This window comes from Balaenoptera borealis, assembly GCF_965194805.1.
Source record: "Balaenoptera borealis genome assembly, chromosome: 7".
Taxonomy (NCBI): domain Eukaryota; kingdom Metazoa; phylum Chordata; class Mammalia; order Artiodactyla; family Balaenopteridae; genus Balaenoptera; species Balaenoptera borealis.
Window position 1 is genome coordinate 127,267,029 of NC_138864.1, and position 23,726 is coordinate 127,290,754.

Genomic DNA, 23,726 nt, shown 5'->3' on the forward strand with positions numbered 1-23,726 from the left:
ATTATTAAGTGACCATCCAGGAGTACTGTGGTGGAACGTTCTCTTTTAAATGGACCACGTTTCAGGAGCTGAACTTAAAACCATTTCTGGTCAGCGCCAGGGCACAAATGGCGGACTCTCTCCAGGGCTGCCTGACCACCTGGCAGGTGGCCTTGCAGAGAGTAGCACTGGGGGGGTGATTGGAGATCTGCTGGCCAAGTTCATTTTCATTTCGTGTTCAGTGGCTCGCACGGGATCCACAATCACAGGTGGGCACCGGGGCTGTGGTGGGAGAGTGGTAGGAAAAGCAGAATGGAGATGGGAAGATACCAAAGATAAATGTCTCTTTCAGTATTTTCCACAGATATACTCCTTTCACATACTAGCTGTGTCGTTTGAGCCAATTATTTAAACTTCTATCCCTTTAAGTTTCCTAAGGGAAAAATAAAGGTAATAATGGTACCTACTTGGAGTGGTTGTTTGGAGGGGTAAATGAAAACTTACTGAAACACGCACGCACGCACGTGGACACACACGCGTGAACGTTTTGCCTGTAAGTTTTGATGGGAAGAAGGAAAGAATGATTGGCCCAGACCTGGGGTTAGAGGAGGGGTCACAGTGAAGTGCTGTCTGTGTCAGGGCTGCCAGACGAGGTAACCTCCGCTTTCTTCTTCACTTTGCCTGGATCAGCCCTGTCTTCCTAGCGTTACTATCCTCGCCAAGGTCTTACGAATTATAAAAAAGAAAAGTGGGCAGGACTTCAGTGGGGGTTGGTTTGGGGTTGTTTTGTGGCAGGCAATATAACTTTTGCAGGCGCTTTACAAAATGAACAATGAAAAAGCAGCAACGTTCCTGCCCTGAGCAGCTAGTGTATCCCCTGCGGCTTGCTGTTCCCCGCGAGGCGGAGATAACCCGCCAGGGCCCTCCAGGGAGCGTGAGCCGTTTGCTTTTTCTCTCCTGCAATTACCAGGACCAGCAGCGAGGGTGATCGACACTGAGGTTTCCCTGATGGCGAGCGGGTTCTGTCACCAGGTGCCCGGGCACACCAGACGCAAGGCCGTACCACAGTGGCCACATCAGTTTGGTCCAGGCTCATCTTGCGTTTGAGCTTCTGCTCCCTCAGTTGGGACCCTGACGACCAATCTCCAAAGACCCAGGCTGATGTGCATTCCATGATGATAACAGATGTTGTGCAGGGCTTGCTAGTGCATTCATGTGTAATAACTAATATAACTCTTACAACAACCCAGTGAGGTAGATACTGTTATCCTCCCCATTTTACAGATGAGAAAACTGAGGCACCAAGAGGCTGAGTCACTTGCCTAAGGTCACCCAGCCTGGGAGTGGCCCTGCCAGAATGTGAAGCTCAAGAGTCTAGCTCCAGGGTCCATCCTCCTGAGCACCTCACGTAGGGCAGGGTGCTGTGCACGTGGATCCCTCCAGGTCCCTCTCCAGGACGCCTTCGGGGATGGACAGTCACCCTCCCGTCCGACCGCCACCCAGTGGTCAGCACTGTGTGATACCTGACTTAGCACACGTGCTGCTCATTGAACATTAGAGCAGAACAGAGGAAAACGAGGTCTGCCACCACGGTCGACACCGTCCTCCCCATCCACGTCTGGTCCCTCCAAGGATCACACGCAGCCTCTCCCCGGCCCTCACCCACCCCTCCCCCCGCCCAGCGCCTGGGAGAGTGACTGCCCTGCGGGGATCCGCGTGGTGTCTGCAGAAGCCCGGCCCAGTTCACGCAGGCTCCGTCTTCTCTCCTGCACCCGACCTCCCCACCCACAGACAGCGCGCAACTGGCGCTGGGCCGACAGGCCTTCATTGCTTGGGGTCTTGCATGGTTTTTTAAATGCAGGCAAAGTCATTCTGCAGCAAGAGCCCCTTCTTCCTGTGGCCGCCTGCCCTGAGGATGAGGGAGGTCAGATGCTTATCTGCAGGTGTCGTTTTTCCTGGTCGCTGGTAAGGTTTTCCCTTTTGTGTGAGATCCTTAAGGCGGAAGCCAATTCCCTGAGTCTCTCCTGTACCCCAGAGCGTGCATCGCAGCGCTCGAGTGGCTGGTGCTCAGCGTGGTCGCGGGGGGAAGGCCCTGGGCACACAGGCGGGAATGTTGACCTTGAACAAGGGCCCGCGACCCCGCTCACTGACACCAGCACGCCAGCGGCTTTGGAGCTCTGGAGGCCACCTCCAGGTCCTCTGTGGGCAGGTCGGCGGGCAGATCAGGAGATGCTCAGAGAGGCCGGGGCCGAGGAGAAGGGCCCCGAGCTCGTGTCCTCACCGAGCGCCAGGTCTGCTCTGCGCCTCCCGCCACATCCCGAGTGCGCCCGCCGCGGCCAGGCCTGCCTTCGGGCTGGTCTAGACTCACAGATTTCCAGTAGACAGAGCCTGCCGCAGCCTTGGCCACCCTCTGCTCGTGGCTGCTGGTTACTGTGCCAGGAGCTCAGGAAACAGGATGGTGTTCTGTCTGGTGGCGGACATTCTAGAACCTGCTCAAAGGAAGTTCCGTCCACATCTTAGTCAGGGTGGGGAAGTGGGCCGTGGGGCCTGGTCGGGGCGTCTGTGAATCCGCGCCTGCACTTGCTTATCCAAGGGACCAAATAAACTGTACGCCACCGTACAATTAACTGTCCGTCCAATATGTGCAGACGCTCTTGTGATGAACGAAATACAAATTATTCTAAAAGACACGTTGACTATTTCAAACTGGATTAAAATGTGCTATCTGCAGCGTTTTCCTGTAAGAAGGTGTGCTCGTATTCAGAAAGGTTGAGAAAAAGTCATGTAAGCCAAACCCCTGATTTCACAGTCAAGGAAGAGAGGCCCAAAGCCGCGGGATCAGAGCTGGGGTCCGGGTCTCCCCAAGATGGCAAGTGGCCTCCGGAGTAGTAGGTGGAAACCATTTTCCTAGGTGATGCTATTTTTGTGTGGGTTTTTCTCCAAAAGGCACTTTTCTCTCTACTAGGACATATCTCACTGTTGTGGGGCCCAAAGCTCATGTGACTTGGGGGACCCTCCTCAGAAAAAACTCTGATAACGAACACAAGATTGGGCCTGAGAAGGGGCCCTGTGTCTTCAGCTTCTCCAGCCACCGGCCTGTGTCCCTGCCGGGTTCACCTTCCTGCGAGTTCTCCAGACTCAGCTTCTTCTCCCCAGAAAGCACATCCTCCAGATCAGGGCCCCTCATGTTTGCGTGTGTTTGATTATCGCTTGATTATCTTCCTGATTAGGACCTTAATGCCTCCTTCACACCAGCATGGGAATTTAGAGTAAGGGAGGGGATGCGAGGCGGGAATCTACTTACACATGAGGCACGCGGCTCGGGAGCATGGGGCCCTCTGTCCGGGAGCGGCTGCCCTCTGGCCCGGCACGGGGGACGGCAGGAGGCCCTAGGAGGCAAGGGTCTGACCCCAGGGCCAGGCCACGGGACCAGCACAGAGACCAGAGACCAGCTGGCTCTTCCCTTCCCCGTCCCCGAGCCTCAGGAAATCCAGCTCTCAGCAGCGTCTCCTGCCTTCCTCACATTTGTCTGAATCCTGGCCGAGGCCCATGCTGGGACCCCCTACTTCAAAAATAAACTTGAGTTCAGACTGAGAGCTTTGTTCTAAAGTGCTTCCTCAGGGGAGGGGTACAAGTCAGCAGACATGGTTCTCGTTCTCCGAGGCACTGAAAGACCGTTGTAAGGGCTGGTTTCTCTGTGTGTCCAGCACTGAGCGTGTCCTCTGTCTGCTTTGTTAGACGTTTCTTATCCACTGAGTGATGAGTGGGCGGACGGCTGGGTGAATGAACCTCTCTGACACGTGGTCCCCTGCCCGGGCGTGGAGCGGGTGAATAGAGGGCAGCGGCCTAAGTGCTGGAAGGTCCCTCAAGTGCCCACGGTGAACGTGAAGAGGAAAGAGCAGGGAAAGCCCACAGAAAGATGACCACGCAGGAACAGGAGCCCAACCCACCAGCCCAGGTTTCCTCCTCCCCGGCCATCTTTCTTTTCAAAGCTTTCCTTAGCTGAAGTTGTTTTGTTCTCAGGGGTCCAAATGCAAAGGCTTAAACAGTGGCCCCTGTAAGGTGGGCAGAGCTAGGCAGGCACAGCTCTCCTGCCTCCTCTGCACCAGCTGGGAGGCTGGGCTGGAGCCACCTGAAGGTACGCTCCCTCAGGCGTCCCAGGGCTGATGCTGGCTGCCGGCTGGGCCCCGAGCTGTGCTGGCGGGGACGTCTGACACGTGGCCGGGCTTTCCTACAGTGTGGTGGGTGGTCTCGACGGGGAGCAGCCCAGGCCAGGGAGAGCCCGGGGCGGGAGCACACGGCCTCCCATGACCCAGCCTTAGAAGCCACATACGTCACTTGTGCTGCATCCTGTTGGTTCAGCGGCTGCAGAGGACTGCTCCGGGTCCAGCGGAAGGGACCAAGGCCTCACCTCTTATTAATGGGAGAGCGTCAAGTCCCAGAAATGTCGCCAGGGCCGATTTTGGAAAATACTGTCTGCCACACTAAGCAAGGTGTCGAGCTCAGTAGAGGAATTTGTACTAAGGTATAAATGACCCCCCAGGGAAACAAAGAGCGTTAATAACCCAAAAATGATGTCAAGAGGGTTTTATGGGTTCAGCCTTGGAAGATGCTTCTGACGTTTGTCTACTCCAAGTGGCTGTGCACCCGAAGATCTCCCCCAGATGAGTCCACCCGGTAGTTAAATTCATGGGCCAGGTGTGGCACAGGAGCCTACAGGGCCTCGGGGAAAACAGTAAAAGGCAATTGGTCAAGCTTACGAGACTGGGGGTTTGGAAGCCATAGACACAGAAGGCCTCCTGTGAACCTCTTGCCTTAAGCGATGGTCTAGCCACTTCTGCAGCAATTATAAATTCAGGAACATCTTTTTGCTTTTGGAGGCAGTCTATGAATTTACATTGTATCTCTAAGAAAACGCAGTCTGCTTCCTGACTACTGCATTCTCGACAGAAAATCCAGGCAGCAGGGGATTCATGGTGCAGCTGGCCTGCCCCAGTAGTGAGCTGGAGCATGAGATACCGGGAAATAACTGAAGTGGAGAAGTGGCGGCTGAATCAAAAGCAGGAGGATGAGCGTTCTTGGTCTTGCCGTGCCGGCAGCGGGGCTGTCTGTGACCTCCGGCCATTCGGAAACGCAGAGAGGACGTAGATGTGTCTCTGCACCCTCCCCCATCCCGAGCTGCACAGCTCATAGAAATGTGTGTGCGGGGTCAGATTCAGCCTCCTGCTCCTGATAAAAATGGGTCTTGGCCTTCCCGCCTGCCCCAGGAAGGTGAGGCTGCAGGAGCCGGTCCTGCAGGAGCACGTGCGTTGGAAGAGCCCTGAGAGAACACGGCAGCAGGTTCCCCAAAGGGCTCTGAAGCCTCTCATTTCCCTTCTGTCTCATGTTTGCAGCCCCTCGTCTGCCTTGGGGTTCTTTTCAGCCAGACCCAGTCCCGAGCGGCCTGTCGGCCTGGGGAAGCCTGGGCCGCAGCAGTTGGGGAGACGCAAGCCTGCCTCTGTCCCCGGCCTCCTGGTACCCACTGTCTCTCCCCGCTGCCTCTCCCCATGCCCTTCCAGGTCTGCACGACCCTCCATCACCGCTGTGGACCCTCGTTTTCCGGCATCTGGTGCAGAGGCCACCCCCTGGGGGATTGCAGGTCCGGCCTCAGCTTGCGAATGGAAGTAGAAGTCTCTCTTCCTCGTTAAAGTACTGTCGGAAGACAGATGAACGAGTGTCCTTTCCTGGGCGCGGGTCCTTTGCAGACCCCCCAGGTGGCTGGCGCTCTGTCTTCTACTTGCGAGTGACATTGACCTACATCTCTAGCTCCGTGGGTTTGTCTGACGTTGAGGACCTCAGGAACTTTGTGACCTACTCTGGACCCCCTAGGTCCATACTATGGCGTTTGCCACCTGCTTGGTCTACAAAGTCTCACCTCGTGTCTGCTCTCCAGCCAGCAGGACAGGGACGAGGCAGTAGCCGCCACCCCCTGTCCTTTAAAGGAGGACCTTAAAGAAAAAGGTTACTCAGACCTTCTGTCCTAGCCCATGGGCAAGAGTTCCCCCCTTCACACCTGACTTCACACCTCCCCCCCTTCACACGGGAGGCGGGGAAGGGTCTTTATTCTGGAAGACCATGTGCCCAGCTGTGATTCATTGCTTCCTTTCCTAAAAGAAAGGATGGGTTATTGGGGAACAGGTCGCATGCCACCTCCCCAAGAGCTTTCTCTAATTTCCCCCCAAAAGAAAGAGACCTTCTGTGTCCCCAACCCCTACATTCCTAAGGTTTCTGCTCACTTGGGTGAGGGGTGGGAGTGGTGGTCATATTTTGTTTACTACGTTTCAGACTACAGAATTTCACCTCTCCCGTGCTCTGGCATAGGGTTTAGGATGTATCGAGCCCTCAGTCTTTAGCTCCAAGTTAATTTCTCTCAACCTCCAGATTCTCAGCTGTAAAAAGGGGCTTAATCCAGGGTTCTTGTGAGTATCCAGGATTAGCAAAGGCAAGTGAAGTATGTGGCGAGGGTGAAGGCTGTAGAACAAAACATGACATCCCTCAGACGCACATTTACTTGTTGATCGCCAGGCTCAGGAAGGGGCGGTGCAGGTTTCTCTGCCGATCGTGAGCAGACACGGTGGAGGCGCGGTGGGGCCTCGGGGGAGCACAGGGCGGGAGAGGGATCCGGGCAGGAGAGCCGGCCGTCAGAGGAGCGAGGAAGCCTCGGGCTGTGGCTCTGACCCCGAGCCTGGCACTGAGGCGCCTGCTGCTGTTGTGTCCCTGTGGTGACTGCTGGTGACTCTCCTGGTTGAAGGCTGCGTGGGGAGCGCTCGGCAGTAACGCGCCAGGTCCGGTCCGGGAGGGTGGGCGGAACCTCGGCGTGCAATTGCAGGGGATTAGACCTGAAGCGGAGCGATTTGTCTAGCAGCGTGAGGGCCGCCAGGGGTAGACGAGTCCTCCCATGCACAGTGCGTGCAGGGGGGTCTGGCACATGTTAAGCCAGAAAATGCACTTGAACCTGACTGGGGTTCAGGAAGGGTCCCAGTCACAGCAGGTCCCCAGCATGTTGGGTGGAAGCTGAGACAAGCCAGCTCGATCCGCCCATTGGAGGCTGGGACGGTCCGTGCCAGGGCCTGCAGGAGGCAGCCCAGCACAAGCGTCAGACGTGTGTGTGTGAGTGCGTGTGTGTGTGAATGCGTGTGTGCGTGTGCGCCGGGGGTGGAGGAGGCCAGGTCCAGCCCAGCTTGTTGTTAGGGCTCAGGCCAGCGGGCACCCCCCATGCTTGTCAGGTCTGGCTTAGAAATTCACCCTGCTGAGTTTCAGGGCAGAATTCAGCTGACTCTCCCCTACCAGCATTCTCCCAGCAAGGAGCTGGTTCTATGGCAACCAATACAGTCGTGACCTTGTGCGGGCTCCTGGGGCTACCATAACAAAAGACCACAAACTGGATGGCTTTAAACGGCAGAGATGTATTGTTCCAGTTCTAGAAGCTGAAAGTCTGAAATCAGGGTGTCTCTTCCAGCTTCTGGTGGTGGCCTGCTTGCTGTTCCTTGGCTTGTAGACCCATCACCCCACTCTCCGCCTTTGCCGTCACCTGGCATTGTCCCCTGTCTGTCTCTGTGTCTCTTTACTTTTCCTCATGAGGTCACCAGTCATATCGGGTTAGGGGCCCCCGCCCGCCTCCAGTACGACCTCATCTTAATGTACATCTTAATTGCATCTGCAGTGACCCCATTTCCAAATAAGGTCACATTGATGGGTACCAGAGATTAGGATATCATATCTTTTAGGGGGACACAGTTCAACCTACAACAGACTTTTAAGCAGAACCTACTCTTCTTCTGTTCAAGTAGGTATACACCCCCCCCCAATAATTTGGAAGCCTGTTTCCTATGTGTTAATAAGACCTTCAACTGACAAAAACACACAACCTAAAAGATGCAAGTTGTGTCTTACTCAGGGACCTTACTGAGGACTATAGCCTGGGAGACAGCCTCTCAGATAGCTCTGAGGGACTGTTCCAAAGAGGAAAGGGAGGAACCAGGATATACAGGAGTTTTTGCTGGAAAAAGTCATGTAATCAGATATGAAAAAAGTACTGCTAATCACCAAAACCAGACATCTCAAGTTGATGCTTGCAGGGCTTTTCTGTGTACGGGAAGATGCCGGACTCTGGTCTCGCTGAAATTATTCCCAGATACGCATCGTCACGATCTAGGGCCAGTACCCTGTTTTCCTCCATCCTGGACCCCCCTCAGGGCGCACCGTGGGCTGCAGTGGCTGGTGGCTTTAAGGCAGCAGTATCCTTTGTTTACTGAAATGGCCGGTGGCGTGTTTCTGTCAGCAGACCACAGGCATGCATTTCCAGAATGCAGTGCCTGTTTGATCAGATGTGACATATTAACCGGCAAGTACACGAAAGTCACCCGCAGAGCTTTTGCTTAAAAGGGGCTTGTGCCCTTCCCCCACCCCGGTATATACTGACTGTGCTGCCTGGAGTGGGCCCGAGCGTCTGTGACGGGAAGCACCCACCGTTCCCGCGTTGCCCTGAGAACCTCCCTAAGTGATTCCGGGCAACCATGGTGGACCGACCTTGGGGGCCCCCTCTTATTCTGCATCTGGAAAACTCGAGAATTCCTCCTCTTGGCTGGACTGGCCTTCATCACCTTGAACCCAAAGGGGATTTTGTCCTTCCGGATATGGATATGCCCTTAACGTGTGTGGCGTGAATGACAACATTCACATAGTGGAGTTGGCTTCTTTGAGATACGATGACAAGAAATGAGGGAAATGGGCCCAGATCCTACTGTGAGCTTCAGCTGCATGGATAAAAATTTCTGCCTCTTCAAGTGAATGTCCCCAAATGTATCTTTCTTACTTGATTCTGAGAAGGTCCCTGGACGGGACAGGGAAGGTGGAAGGAAAGCTGTATCCTCCCGTTCTCATGCGTTATTTGTACTTGCTCAGAAAGGCAAGTTTCTCCTGTTGTTCCAAGCCAAGCGTTCATGCAGTTAATTTAGTGGATGAAATAGGTTTTTTTTCCTGCAAAACTCTGTCCATAAACTACATTTGATTCATGGCATTTAAGCCAACTGCCTCATTAAGCTAGAAGCCTGAAGAAAACATTTGGAGAAGGGACATTCTCAATTAACACAAAAATGTCACGATTTCATTTGCCTGGTCCTTTCCCCCATGGTTTCTTATCCTTACTTTATCTCTTTAATGAGCAGCTAACTCACAGGAAAATAAAAACACCAAGGAACAATGTGTTAAAGGGCATTTGGGGAAAATAAACTGCAGCCACCCTTTGTGTATGGCCCGGCCTTTGGCATGGAGGAATTTCTTTTCTATTTGTGAGCATCTTGCTGTGGGATGGAACTGAAAGGAACATTTGCCAACACACACACCAGATATTCGTCATCCCTGAACTGTGTGGTTTCCAGATTCCCTTCCGACCAGCACATTTATTGTCTGAAGCCTGTGGTCCTTTTCTGCATCTGTGTTGTCTGAGCAATGCGTTGAGCTCAGTGGAAATACTCTGGCATCTGCTGACAGAAGGGACAGAAATAGTACTTGTCAGCCCAGCATCAGGCCTCCCTTCTCCCCTGATTTTGTCTCTCTCACCCCTGCATGTGTGATCCCCTGCCCTGCACTGACCAGACCAAAGCAGGAGCATTTCCTTTTGGTCTGAGAGCAAGTTCTAGAAATGAGGCGGACACATGACAGGTGGATGAGAAGCTAGCAGTGCCCTCCTGCACCCCTGGGCCCGTCTGGGGGTGAAGGTGGCAGGACCCTCCAAGGCTGCTGATTTGCGGTCCCTCCCATTTCAGGAGGTCGCTCGGGGTCAAAGAGAAGCCTCAGAAGAGTTGTGTCAGCAGGGACTGTGTGGTCTGCTTGCTCTTGTGCGATGCTGCCTCTTCTAGAAGCCTTTGTTGCACCCACCGCTTTTCTGTGGGGATTTTCTGGCCGTGAATGAATGTGCCGTGAGAGCCGTGGCCGGGCTCGCGGGGATGGTTTCAGGCGGACGCCACCTCCTTGGCCCTCTGCCCCTTGTGTCCTACTCACTGCCAGTGATTCCCCTCGTGCCCTGATGTCCCCGCGCTCCCAGCCCTGCAGCACAGACGCCATGGAGCAGAACCACCCAGAAGGTGCATTGCGAATGGTGCCTGTTTTTTCCAGCTGACCATCTGCTGGAGTCTCTTGCCCACTGTCCCACACGCGCCGGCCAGACGAGTCAGGTGGTGCTGGATAAAGTCATTTCTCCCTCCCCTCCTTCCACACCCGCACCTGAAAGTCACTTTGCCGGCCGCCGAAGACATTGGAAGATTACAAGCACTGGAGAGTTGGCTGACTTCCTTTCCCCCCCCGCCCCTCAGCAGACCTTTGGGTTTTTATCGGCTCTGCAGAAGCTTCTGAGTCGTTTCTCGGATGCCGCAAGGTCACAAAACGCTGTCAGGGAGGACGTGTTAGAGGCAGCCGCTGTGCCCCTTGTTTGACAGCTGGGGGCTTGTTCGGGGCCTCCGCGGTCGATGGCAGGACAGGGGCAGAACCCAGGACTCGGGCCCCCTCACCATCCTTCACTGATCAGCTGTGCTGCCGGCCTGGGATGTGTCCGGGTGATGGGAAGTCAGATATGCCAGGGGCTTCATGGTGGGTGAGACTCCACTGTCTGGTGTCTGGTGCCGGTCCCGGGTCACCCTGGGTCAGGGTCCCTGCAGGCTGCCAGCAGGCCTGGAGGAAAGCCCTCGGAGGGCCAGGGAGACGTATTTAGAGGGAGGCCAGCACTTCATGAAAGGAATAACTCCTAGCATTGCTACTGCAGGTCCCACGCAACATGGGGGCTTGTCGCACCGAGAAACCAGGCCAGTGGAGCCAGTGATGGAGGGACAAACTGCCTGGTCGGCCAGTCTCCCGGGAGAAGGAGTTGCAGTGCCCCACTTTCAGTCCTGAACTTGGCTGTGGAATGCTTTTGTAGCCACTGCAGCAGGGCCCTGACTGACGCGGCCCTGCGCCCCGGCCCCCCTGCCCCTCTGCCCCCCGCCGTCTCCATCCTGCAGCCGGCAGATCCCCGTGCCCCCCTGGCCGGGCCATCAGGCTGGCCCAACTCCTGGCCTTGCTGCCTTGCTTCTCTCATCTCTGTGACCCTTCCCTCCGGTGGCCATCGCCCCTCGGCTCTACTCCGATTCACATCCTGCCCTGTGTGGTTGGTGCACTCACTCTGTTTTCTCAGGTGCCTCAGTTACCTTTCTGTCCCCACAGGCTCACAGAGCCGGTTTATGGTCTACACCTAATAACGACCGGTGAATGGGACTCACAGTGTGTGATTATAGAGCTGTATTGGTCTTTATTTTAAAAACAAACCTAGGGGGATTTGGTTTATAAAAATACAGAGCGTGTACAAGGAGGAATCCGCCGACCTTAGAGCTGTTTCGCACCGAGATGCTCCTGTGACCCTAGCACTCTAACGAGTTGTACCTGGGAAGTGTCTTCTCTTGGCTTGTTCAAAAGACACAGTAGAATTGTTCTTTCCAGAATAGATAACAGATCCTACAGCACTCATCCCTAGTCAAAACTCTAATTAGCCAAGACTCTTTGGGGCGGGCAGGAGTGATGGGTGCTCCTGGTGGAAGCCTGAGAGGATTGCTGTTTCCTCTTTGGTCCCGCACAAGAGAAGGCCATTCTGTTTCTGCCATGTGGAGTGAAATCACCTTCGTGCTTCAGAGTGCGGAGCCTGCTGGCCTTTGAACACCTTCCCCTCCTGCACGGCTGTGCGTGAGGGGGTCTGTGTGCCGGCGCGATCCCTAGGCGTCTCCTGCAAGTCGATTTTCTGGGATTCAACCTGCAACACAGTTTACTTCCTCACTTGGTTCTGCCTGGGTGTGCCCTGCTTCAGAGTGAATATATCTCCTCTAATTCTCTTTTTCTGATCATCTTAAAATAATAACCCACAACAGAACAATAATAAGTCAATTCAGAAAAGACTTGCTGGGCTCATCATACTCAAATTTGTGCCCCCAAAAATGGTTTTTAGACAGTTAGCCTCTGTTCGGTTGGGCCTTGATTGATTGGGTTTGCTGTGCTAGGGTTTGGTGGTCAGACCAGGCACCTCTGAAATGAAGGCGTATCCCGGGCACAGGGAAGCCTCCTCAGAGGCTGTAGAAGTTAAATGACCCCGAGGGGGCTCGTGATTTCCTGTCCAGCTCCCGTGGTGCCCGGGCAGCCCTGGCCGATACTCCATCCATGCCATCCACAGTCCTCTGCTTTGTTTGTTTCCCTTAGAGGAGATTTTGAAGACCCACATCGCCCACTGGTGGTCTCCAGATGGTACGCGGCTCGCCTACGCCACCATCAACGACTCCCGGGTGCCAGTCATGGAGCTGCCCACCTACACCGGCTCCGTCTACCCCACCGTGAAGTCCTACCACTACCCCAAGGTAGGCGGGAAGCAGCAGCAGGATAGCTCTGCATTATTCATCAGCTCCCCCGCCCAGCCGACTCCCAGCGTGGAGCTGTGATAATCAGACGTGTTATGAGCAGTGCAGTAAACAGAGGCAAGATTAATTATTTCCCATTACATTGCATTAAATTCCCATCTTTGCTCAGTTGAATTTTTCGGCAAGTTTACTTTCTTTTAAATAATGGAACTACCGTTAATCACTTGTCTAAGCTTCATTGCAACCAAAATACATTACCTCCCTTGTGAGTCCGTGGTGACAAAAACTCACACTGCCCACTCTGGGGACACCCTGTCCTCTAGTTCCTTTTTTAAATTCTGGGAGGTCAGAAAGACCCCTGTCTGCACCTGGTCCCCTGGGCCTGGGCTGTTCTGTCCTTGGTCATGTTCTGACCCATACTGTTTCTAATTGCTTCCCACAAAAAGCCAGCAGAACAGCAAGGGTGCAGGAGTGGGGCAGGGGACGGATAGCCAAAACCCGCTTTGTTAGCAAGTCACAGCGTCCTGGCGTGAAGGGAGGGCCTGATGCCGAAACCTCTACCACCCACTCAGTTGGAGAGAGGCTGGTGCGCAAGAGAGTGGACGCAGCTCTGCCTGCACCCACCTAGTGACAGGGTCCCCACGTCCACCCGGGGCTGCCTTGGAAGGACCCCTCCAGCCTCTGCCAGTGAGCCCTGGGCCTCAGCTTCCAAGCCATCAGAGGGCTCTGGGAGCTGATACCACGTGCCCTGTATACCAGAAATACGGGACGTTCCAGCCTGCAGTTTGCAGCAAGAGGGGCGACAATGTCCAAGCGAGGCCAGTGATGTCCCCAGAGTCCCAAGCCAGAGAAAGGAAACACCAGGTGTATCCGTCAGCTCAGGCTCCGTAACAAGCACCACAGACTGTGTGGCTTAAACAACAGACATTTATTTCTCACGGTTCAGGAGGCTGGAAACCATAGATCACCTAGAAATGGAATGGTTTCCCTGGTGAATCCTTTTATGAGAGCCCCCCCAATCCAGGAGTGATGTAATGACCTGAAATCCAGAAAGGTACAGGCCCCCTGATTTTACAGTGAACTCTGGGACAGGTGCTCTGAAATTGGAATTATAAAGCCCAGATGGCTCAGGATTTGGGGTTTCACGTTTTAATAGAAAGTCAGCATATTCTGGCCAACAGAATTCAGACGCCCACTTCCAAATCGGAGGCATGAGCTGGTGACCCATCTGACGCCTGCTGTGTGTGGACCTGAGTCCCTCCCTCACCCCAGCATCTCCGTCTGTGGGGGCAGAGGAGCCTGGGCCGCCAGACCCAGCAGCTTGTCTTTCCTGCCCTGCCAGGCCAGTGCGTGTCCAGGGAGGGGGAGCAGGGATGAGCAGCTTCCTCCTAAAGGACTCCGTCCTCCCCACGCTGAGCCTCTTGTGAATCTCCTGGCAGCCTTAGTGCCCAGGCCAGTCCAGGCGGGAGGCGGCTCACTCACATCTCTGTCCCCTTTTACTTCCCAGGCTGGATGTGAAAACCCCAGTATCTCCCTGCACGTCATTGGCCTAAATGGACCCACGCACGACCTGGAGATGATGCCGCCTGAGGATCCACGGATGAGGTTTGCACCCTTTCCTCAATTACGTTAAGGCGGTAATAACGAGACCAGTGTCCATTTACATGGTCTCTTTAGGCTCAGATTTATCTTCCTGCTAATCTAAACATCCAAGAAAAAGGTACATTTTCTAAAGTTTTCCTTACTGCTTTATGATGTGGTTTTTCTGGGAAAGGAACACCAGTCAAACCAATGCTACTATTTCTTGCCTTATGTCAGGCCCAGATTCTCCTCCCCGGAGGCTGGGCTTCGGGGGCGGTGGGGGGCAGGTAGGACTGGTCAGCCACGCATGTCCAGAGGGAGCACATGGCCAGGCACGTGGCAGGCTTTGGAGGGCACCCCTCGGAGGAACAGATGCAGTCTTTCCAAGAAAATCCATGTAACCGGACCTCCTGTGAATGGTGCCCCATTTTCAGAGCATTATTTTAGAGCGTTACTGTCTTTTGCCAGCTCCAGGAACTGAGTGGTGAATCCTGTTCCAATAAACCAAATCTCCCAGTTGGTATAACAACCGTGTAGTTGGTGGAACATGTTGACAAAGGCAACTGTCTTGTTAATAAAGGCTGTAGGTGGATTTTATTTCCTAACCAAAAGAACTGAGTAAAATCTATCTTTGTGAAGGGGTCTGAATATCAATTTCATTCTGTCCCAAAGTTCAAGCAGGCTGGGGACTGGTTATACTTCCAGAGTCCACTTATATCAGCGTTAAACCTCGCTCTGTTGAGAATATTGATGGGAGACTCAGAAGGAGAAGGGAATGGCACCAGGATCCACCCGTTTATAGATCTGCAAGTCTATACGTGAGCCCAGTTAAGTTGAGAATGATCCATTCTGAGGGTCAGCAGATATCCAGCCCACGTTTTGCCGTGACTCCAGCCTGAGCCTTCACTATTCAGTTACGAAACTCTACATTATTAGTAGCTTCTGGCAGCTTCCGGAAGGGCAGGAGCCGTGGCCTCAGCCACTCTTACTCCTCCACAGGCCCAGCTCAGGGCGAGGCACACGGGCACTTGGATCCACTGGTCCGTGATGGCGTGGATTCCTCCTGTGGTGGCTTCCACCACTGTCCTTGGCAGGACCCACCTGCCTGGGGCCTCTGCAGGATCCCGCTGAGGTTCTTTCAGCTCTTCTGTCTCCAGTGATGTGTAAAATGCTGTGAGGCCCTCAGGTGGACAGGCCAAGCCCAGGGCTGCCCGCTACCTCTCGCTCCCCGCCCTGGAGCGGCCTTCCTTCTCATGCAGCTGGTCCCAAGGCCTGACTCTCCATGGCCCCTCCTAGGGGAGTGGGTCCTTAGTGTGCGCTGGTCGGGGAGTCGAATCAATTTGGCTGATGATATTCTTGCTGGGATAGAAGAAACATTGCGATTATTGCTTTGTCTTCTCTGCCGAAGACCCAGGCATTTCATTGTTTTCTTCCAGCTCCATCCGTGCCAAGCCTCCTGGGGCCTGGTCCAGCAAACTCTCTGAATTGATATGGAAAGTCACCTGGAAAATTTAAGCCATCTGTTTGAGTTAATTGAAAATCTCGTTTAGTCCATTTGGTGATGCTGTTTCCGCAGGCTTGATTAGCTTCAAGGACAAGGAAAAACTCGCCTCCGTCAGGGCTGTTGAGACGCGGGCCTCAGGTTTTTTGCTTCTCCAGTTTCCTAAGCTAAACGCGGTGATGCTTTTCCTATGCAGTGTAAATAGCAGAATGTTAGTGTCACACTTTCTCATCTCCTTCTCCGTCACAGCCTTGGGATTTTTCAAAGTGAGCGCAGATCTATCAGAAATCACGCAGTCAGTGTGAGCAGCCGTTTATCGAGCGTTTATTATTTGCGTCCGTTAGACTGAGAATTTAGCATGAAAGAAACACGGAGGTTACGATGTAGGGGAAGGATAGGCCTTGAATGAATGGTTATAAGCAAGTGAAGGATTGCAGGCTTGAGAGGGGGCGTGTCGAGTGGGGGGCCTGGAAGAGGAGGCCCCCCAAGTCTGAGGCTTTCTCGCCCCTGCCCTGCCGATATTCGGGGCCAGGGGATCCCTTGCCGTGGGGGCTGCCCTCTGCACCGTGGGGACCTCAGCCACGTCCTTGCCTTCCCCCAGTGGGTGCCGCGTGGCGGTCAGAGATGCCGCGGACTGAGAACCGCTGGTTCCCAGCGAAGGGTCGCAGGCCGGCTGTCGGGGTCCAGGTCCCAGTTCTGTGCTCCTGGGCAAGTTACTATCCGCCTGCGTCATTCTGTTTCCTCAGCTGCAAAATGGGGATGAATATTAGTAGTAAAAAGGTTTGCTCTTGTGGGTGGCCGTGAATATTAGATAAGTCACACAGCACAGGGCTGTCACCCCGTCTCACGGCTGTAAATCCTGCCTGTAGGCCGGCAACACTCCCCTTTGGAACTCAGCCCTGCCCTGCCCTCGGAACTTCAGGTCCATTTCTAACTGGCGGCGCAACCTCTCCCCTTAAACTGGCCAGGTTGTGGTTCTCAGGCAAAGTAAATGAGCGTGTGTTGAAGATTTTATTTAACTCATTAATTGATAAGGGAACCAGTGCGGTGTTAGAACCAGTCCAAAAGGCATTTGATAAGCTAGGTGTATGTGGACAGTTTGACAAAGAAATGTAAGGATAAGTTTGGGGGTTACAGATCCCCCGGGGCCCTAAACTGTAACCTTGGGGATATCTGACCCACCAGACAAAAATCCATGGAGACGTCCGCCCCAACAGGGGTGTCCAGGCCATCGCAAGCCAAGCCCGGCGTTGCACGGGAAGATACGCAGTGATCTCGTTTGCTCTTTGCAGATTTCAGAGAAAGTCTCTAACTGTCTCTAAATGGTGACCCAAACTGAACTCAGTGAAAACGGAATTCCCGTTCCCCCTGGAAACCTGCTCCCAGCAGCCTTCCCGTCTCTGTTCAGGGCAGCGACCTTCTGGCACTCAGGCCTCTGACTTCACTCTGTGTCTTCCACAGGGTATTCCTCCTGTGTAGCCAGCATCCGATGGCCTCTCCCCTGTCCCGTCTCCCCTCCTGCCCCCCCCAGGGCCCTCTCCTAAACCGTGTCAGATCACTGCTCCCTCCGCTCAGAACTCCCTGCGCTTTCCCGTCCCTCTGGGGTAGAAGCCAGACTTCCTACAGTGGCCTAAAAGCCCCAAGTGCCCTGCTAACCTCTACTCCACCTCCCCCCACCCTCCTCAAGTCTGCAGGGCCTCACCCCTTATCCGGGGCGTGGCCGGGGCCTGGCTCTGCCACAAAGCTCCTCCACACAGCTGGCCCGCAGGTGCTCTAGGTCCTGGCCAGCACCCTTCCCGCCCCACTCTAGTTTTCTTCACAGAAGGAGTCCCAGCAGGATGTTCCCCACACTTTATTCCTGTGTCCCTTCCCCGCCCATCACCTAGAACATAAACTCCACGAGGCAGGGATTTTGTCTGTTTTGTGCAAAGCCCGATCTCCAGTTCCGGAGCAGGGCCTGGCGCGTAGTACAAGCTTGGTAAACCTTTGCTGAATGGGCAAATTAAGTTTAAAATTAGCCAGTAAAATCCTGTTTCATTGGAGCCACATTATTATGATGGTTTCCGTGCCCTTGTACATTGGATGTCTTAAGCTGAGTGCAGTTTAGGGGATCCTTTCTAATTACAGGAGGGTGATCTGACCTGTGACAGATCTGTACTGTACACTATGTAAGTGGCTAACAAGTCAGTTGCAAACCAACTGAATGTACAAATCTTAGTACTGGTGCTGACATCTCTTCAGAATAGTCATTATGATCTCAAAGTTTGTTTCAAAATTTGCAAGCATCAAGTGTCAGTAAAACTGAAGGTGAAACACTAATGAATGTTGAGTTCTCATGCTTTAGGTGTACTTCCTTTTTAGAGTTTTTGGTTCTCTGCTATTTTTACTGTACTGTTTCATTTAAATTTCCTACACGTGAACTTTGTGCGATTGAAATAAAACTGCAGTATATACATGTTAAAAACAAACAAAAAACCAAACAAAAACAAAAATCCTATTTCAATAGGATTCTTGAAGATATGGATTTCTTTGGTTATCCTAGTACTTTTCTAAGAACCAAAACTTTAAAAGTATTTAGCCATTGCTGACATCCTGCTGTCTCAAATACAGGACGCCGTAGGGGAGACCACACTTTACCCATCCTGGGTTTTCAGCTGAGAGTCTCACAACAAGACAGATTAACAAGAGGGAAAAAAACCCAGTTCATTCACGCGTGCGGTGCACATCACCTGGAAAAAAATCTCAGCAAAAAACAGCTCAGAGCATCGATTTACAGCTACAGCTTTTACAGCATCTTCAACCAGGAACAATAAATTCATAGAGAATTAACAGGACAAGGAAAGCAGGTTTAGGGTTCCAAGGGCGGCAGCCGTGGGAAGGTAAATAAACCAGAGGACCTAGTGGAGGAAGGTGTGCTTGCAGGTTCCCCGGTGCATCTCTGGGCCAATAAGAGTCTGTCTCCAGGAAAAGGAGACTATTTCTTGCCTTCAGGCAGAAAAGGGGGAGTTTTTTCTGGGTTTGCTGCTTCCTAATTGCCTTCAGCTCAAAATAATTTTCATGTCAAAAAGGCATATTTGGGGGTGACATAATATTCTGGTTTCTTTCAACACTAAATGAACTAATCTAGAAAAGGTAACAATAAGACACTTACTTTGTGGAGGAATGGAAAAAGGAAGGAGACCTAAATAATGTCCTCAAAGATCTAGGCAGGGACAAACAAAGAAATATGTAACAGTAAAAAGGTAAGTGCCACAAAATAGGCATCTGTTCTTTTCAGAATTTTGCTGAAGGAGTGAGAAATCCAGGGAGGAGGGTCAGGGGGAGGAGGAGGGCTTGGAGGCACAGGCAGGATTTGGCCTCACTGGGACATGGCTAGAGGGATATTCCAGGACCCAGGAGGGTGTGGGCAGTTCCTGGATCAGGCGTGAGGCCCAGTTGTGGTTGTGGATTGAATTATAAAATTGTGTGTGACCCCAGGGCTATTTACATTCTCCTTTTCTCCTTCCAAACTGGGCGTCTCCGTTTGCTGGCTTGCTTCCACCCTTGTCCTTCCCTCTGCCCTGCCCTCGGGAGCAAGGGCGTGGCTGTCCTGTCCCATGGGCTGGTGGCTGTGTCCCTTGGGGGCCTCACACAGCCCGGATGTGGGTCCCACCTTCTCCCATTCCACAGAGGCGGGGGCCTAGGACCCAGAGGTTAAGGGATGGGTCTGAATCCACACAGAGCCTGAGGGGGGCCCTGAACTCAAGCCAGGCGGGGTCACCCCTCCCTCCCCGCACAGCCTCCACGGAAAGAAGCGGAGAGTTCCGGAAGGCCAGGGCTCACTTTCGGCAGGCTGGTCAGAGCCATCGAGAGGAAGAAGTCAGACGCTTCCTCTGTCAGCCGTCTCACCTTTGTGCCATTCACTTCCCGTCCTCTGTTGTTTGCTTGTCAACCAGCCTGAGCTCCCCTCCAAGAGTTCCCAGGGGAAGATGAAGACCGGGTCCCGAATCCTTGCCCTGGGAAACTCCTACTGGCATCGGCACGTGCCAGGTGCTGGGTTAGGCCCGTGATGGCCCCTCCACCTGTGGCTCGAGTCCAGGTACCGCGGCGCCTCGTGATCAGTGGCCGTGTGCAGCGTGGCGGGAGCGTGGGTGGCGAGTGCCAGGGAGGGCGTCACACGCAGCCCCGCCACTCACGATGCCAGAGCAGAGCTGAGGCCACCTGGGAGAAGGGTTCCACCAAAGAGAACTAAGGACGGTGACCCCAGTGGCACTAGGCCGAAGGAACGGGGGTGATGCGTCCCAAGCCTCTCCAGGAAGTGCAAGCGCAGCTTCTCCTGTGGGTGGAAGAATCTAAGTGGAAAGCATTATGCCCCGCGGGTCCTGCAGTTTTTACCATTTCACGGAGAAGCCCAGCTGCACTGATAAAAACAAAAGCAGTTGTTTTTTGCTGTTTTCTTCGGGCCTCTGCGGAGCTGCTGAGCTGGGTGTTGAATTAAGATGCAGCAGATCCCCAGCAGGATCCTGCTGAAGACGTGTTGCACTACGCTGATGTGTGTTTCTGTTCCCCTCGTGCAAACACCCCGTCAGATGCGGGCCGGCCGCCGGCCCGGGGCGCCCGTCCTGACCGCCTGGCAGCTCCAGGTCGTCGGGGGGTCGTTCACGGAGCCTGAGAAGGGAAGCCGGCGCTGCCCCCCGATGCTCCCGGCTAGCGGCGGCCTCTCCCCGCCCACCACCCCTCACGTGTATTTTATTTCACTCCGTGTATTCACTGTACTCTCCAGCACCAAGATCTACATGTGCCCCGTTCGGGGCGCACCTTCCTTGGTCAGTGCAAGAGCTCTCGTGTATTTGTGCTTTTCAACTTTATTCTCTACCCTCATGCTCCCCCACCTCTTAGGCACCGATTTAAAATGTGTTCAAGCAGGCTTTTCCCCGTCAGTGTTTGTAAAATGTACTGTTGCGTGTGTGTGTGTGCACTTAACTTTACACACATGGCACTGTGATATAGACACAAAAACATAGATGTGTGTGCACGTCTGTGTGGATCTGTTGCCTCTTTTTTCACCCGGGGCTCTGTAAAGACCCAGCGCATCAATATGTGTGTGTGCAGCTCGCTGCTTCTAATTATGCACGTTCCCAGGAAGCTTGCCCTCTCTGGGGGCCGCTGCCTCCAGGCTCCTCCTACAAGTACATGGCCCGTGATGCACCGCCTTCTGACCTCGAGAGGAAAGGCAGCTTCTTTCTGCCCAATCTGTAAGAAGTATGGACTCCCTCTGAGACTGGTATATTGGATCCAGTGCAAGCCTTTATTCAGGATTAGGGGCAAGACAGAGGTCATCAGAGCAATGGAAACATCACAGAAAAACAGGGTCTTCATTCCTAATGACCTGAGCCCCACCCCCGTCAACAATTAACCACCACCTCCATTCTCACAACCACTACCATCACTACCACCACCACCATCATCATCACCACCATCACCTCCTCCACCACCATCATCACCATCACCACCACATCATCACCATCACCACCACATCATCACCACCACCACCATCATCACCATCATTATCACCACCACCATCGCCACCATCACCGTCACCTCCTCCAACACCATCACCGTCATCACCATCACCACCACCATCATCACCATCACAACCACCACCATCACCACCACATCATCACCACCACTACCATCATTATCACCACCACCATTGCCACCATCACCACCACCTCCATCACCAACACACCCGCCGTCACCACCACCTGACTTGCCCATCATTGCTTTTTTAATTAGGGATAGAACCAAGGCTTGAACCCAAGATTCCGGACACCTAACCCACCACTCATATCATTGTTCAAGAGTTTTCACATCTACTGTGTTTCACTTTGTGCTCAAACTTTCAGGTGGCACAAAGATAGAAGACAATTTCTATAAGTCTCTCTTTCCTAGTTTCCTCCATCAGGGGTCTGGCCTGGGTTTGGGGTTTTTTAAAAGCTCGTCAGGTGATTCAGAAGTGTGGCCAAGGCGGCAAAGCCCTTCTCGGGAGCAGTAGTTTTCATCTGGGATGGAAGGTCTGTCTCATTTTCAATTTTTTTTTTTGAGTTTTATTTTTTATTTTTATTGCTTTACAATGGTGCATCAGTTTCTGCTTTATAACACAGTGAATCAGTTATACATATACATATGTCCCCATATCTCTTCCCTCTTGCATTTCCATCCCTCCCACTCTCCCTATCCCACCCCTCTAGGTGGTCACAAAGCACCGAGCTGATCTCCCTGTGCTATGCGGCTGCTTCCCACTAGCTATCTATTTTAGGTTTGGTAGTGTATATATGTCCATGCCACTCTCTCACTTTGTCCCAGCTTACCCTTCCCCCTCCCATTATCCTCAACTCCATTCTCTAGTAGGTCTGCATCTTTATTCCTGTCTTGCCCCTAGGATCTTCTGATGATTTTCTTTCTTTTTTTTTTTTTTAGATTCCATATATATGTGTTAGCATACGGTATTTGTTTTTCTCTTTCTGACTTACTTCACTCTGTATGACAGTCTCTAGGTCCATCCACCTCACTACAGATAACTCAGTTTCGTTCCTTTTTATGGCTGAGTAATATTCCATTGTATATATTTGCCACGTCTTCTTTATCCATTCATCTGTCGATGGACACTTAGGTTGCTTGCATGTCCTGGCTATTGTAAATAGAGCTGCAATGAACATTTTGGTACATGACTCTTTTTGAATTATGGTTTTCTCAGGGTATATGCCCAGTAGTGGGATGGCTGGGTAGTATGGTACTTCTATTTTTAGTTTTTTCAGGAACCTCCATACTGTTCTCCATAGTGGCTGTATCAATTTACATTCCCACCAACAGTGCAAGAGGGTTCCCTTTTCTCACACCCTCTCCAGCATTTATTGTTTGTAGGTTTTTAGATGATGGCCATTCTGACTGGTGTGAGATGATATCTCATTGTAGTTTTGATTTGCATTTCTCTAATGATTAATGATGTTGAGCATTCTTTCATGTGTTTGTTGGCCATCTGTATATCTTCTTCGGAGAAATGTCTATTTAGGTCTTCTGCCCATTTTTGGATTGGGTTGTTTGTTTTTTTGATATTGAGCTGCATGAGTTGCTTGTATGTTTTGGAGATTAATCCTTTGTCAGTTGCTTCATTTGCAAATATTTTCTCCCGTTCTGAGGGTTGTCTTTTCATCTTGTTTATGGTTTCCTTTGCTGTGCAGAAGCTTTTAAGTTTCATTAGGTCCCATTTGTTTATTTTTGTTTTTATTTCCATTTCTCTAGGAGGTGGGTCAAAAAGGATCTTGCTGTGATGTATGTCATAGAGTGTTCTGCCTATGTTTTCCTCTAAGAGTTTGAGGGTGTCTGGCCTTACGTTTAGGTCTTTAATCCATTTTGAGTTTATTTTTGTGTATGGTGTTAAGGAGTGTTCTAATTTCATTCTCTTACATGTAGCTGTCCAGTTTTCCCAGCACCACTTATTGAAGAGGCTGTCTTTTCTCCACTGTATATTCTTGCCTCCTTTATCAAAGATAAGGTGACCATATGTGTGTGGGTTTATCTCTGGGCTTTCTATCCTGTTCCACTGATCTATATTTCTGTTTTTGTGCCAGTACCATACTGTCTTGATTACTGTAGCTTTGTAGTATCGTCTGAAGTCAGGGAGCCTGATTCCTCCAGCTCCGTTTTTCTTTCTCAAGATTGCTTTGGCTAATCGGGGTCTTTTGTGTTTCCATACAAATTGTGAAATTTTTTGTTCTAGTTCTGTGAAAAATGCCAGTGGTCGTTTGATAGGGATTGCATTGAATCTGTAGATTGCTTTGGGTAGTAGAGTCATTTTCACAATGTTGATTCTTCTAATCCAAGAACATGGTATATCTCTTCATCTGTTTGTATCATCTTTTAATTTCTTTCATCAGTGTCTTATAATTTTCTGCATACAGGTCTTTTGTTTCCTTAGGTAGGTTTATTCCTAGATATTTTATTCTTTCTGTTGCAATGATAAATGGGAGTGTTTTCTTAATTTCACTTTCAGATTTTTCATCATTAGTGTATAGGAATGCAAGAGATTTCTGTGCATTAATTCTGTATCCTGCTACTTTACCAAATTCATTGATTAGCTCTAGGAGTTTTCTGGTAGCATCTATAGGATTCTCTGTGTATAGTATCATGTCGTCTGCAAACAGTGACAGCTTTACTTCTTCTTTTCCAATTTGGATTCCTTTTATTTCTTTTTCTTCTCTGATTGCTGTGGCTAA

The 23,726-nt window shown here is 52.1% G+C and overlaps 1 protein-coding gene across 6 annotated transcripts in view; it reads left to right on the forward strand.

Moving 5' to 3' along the window:
• DPP6 (dipeptidyl peptidase like 6) overlaps positions 1 to 23,726 on the forward strand; it is a 1,033,290-nt gene that overhangs the window by 897,086 nt on the left and 112,478 nt on the right. For all 6 annotated transcript variants that reach the window (XM_082398944.1, XM_082398943.1, XM_082398945.1 and 3 more), the window contains exons 9-10: positions 12,235 to 12,389; positions 13,897 to 13,994. In XM_082398944.1, coding sequence (XP_082255070.1) covers positions 12,235 to 12,389; positions 13,897 to 13,994 — 253 coding nt within the window. The remainder of the gene's footprint in view (positions 1 to 12,234; positions 12,390 to 13,896; positions 13,995 to 23,726) is intronic.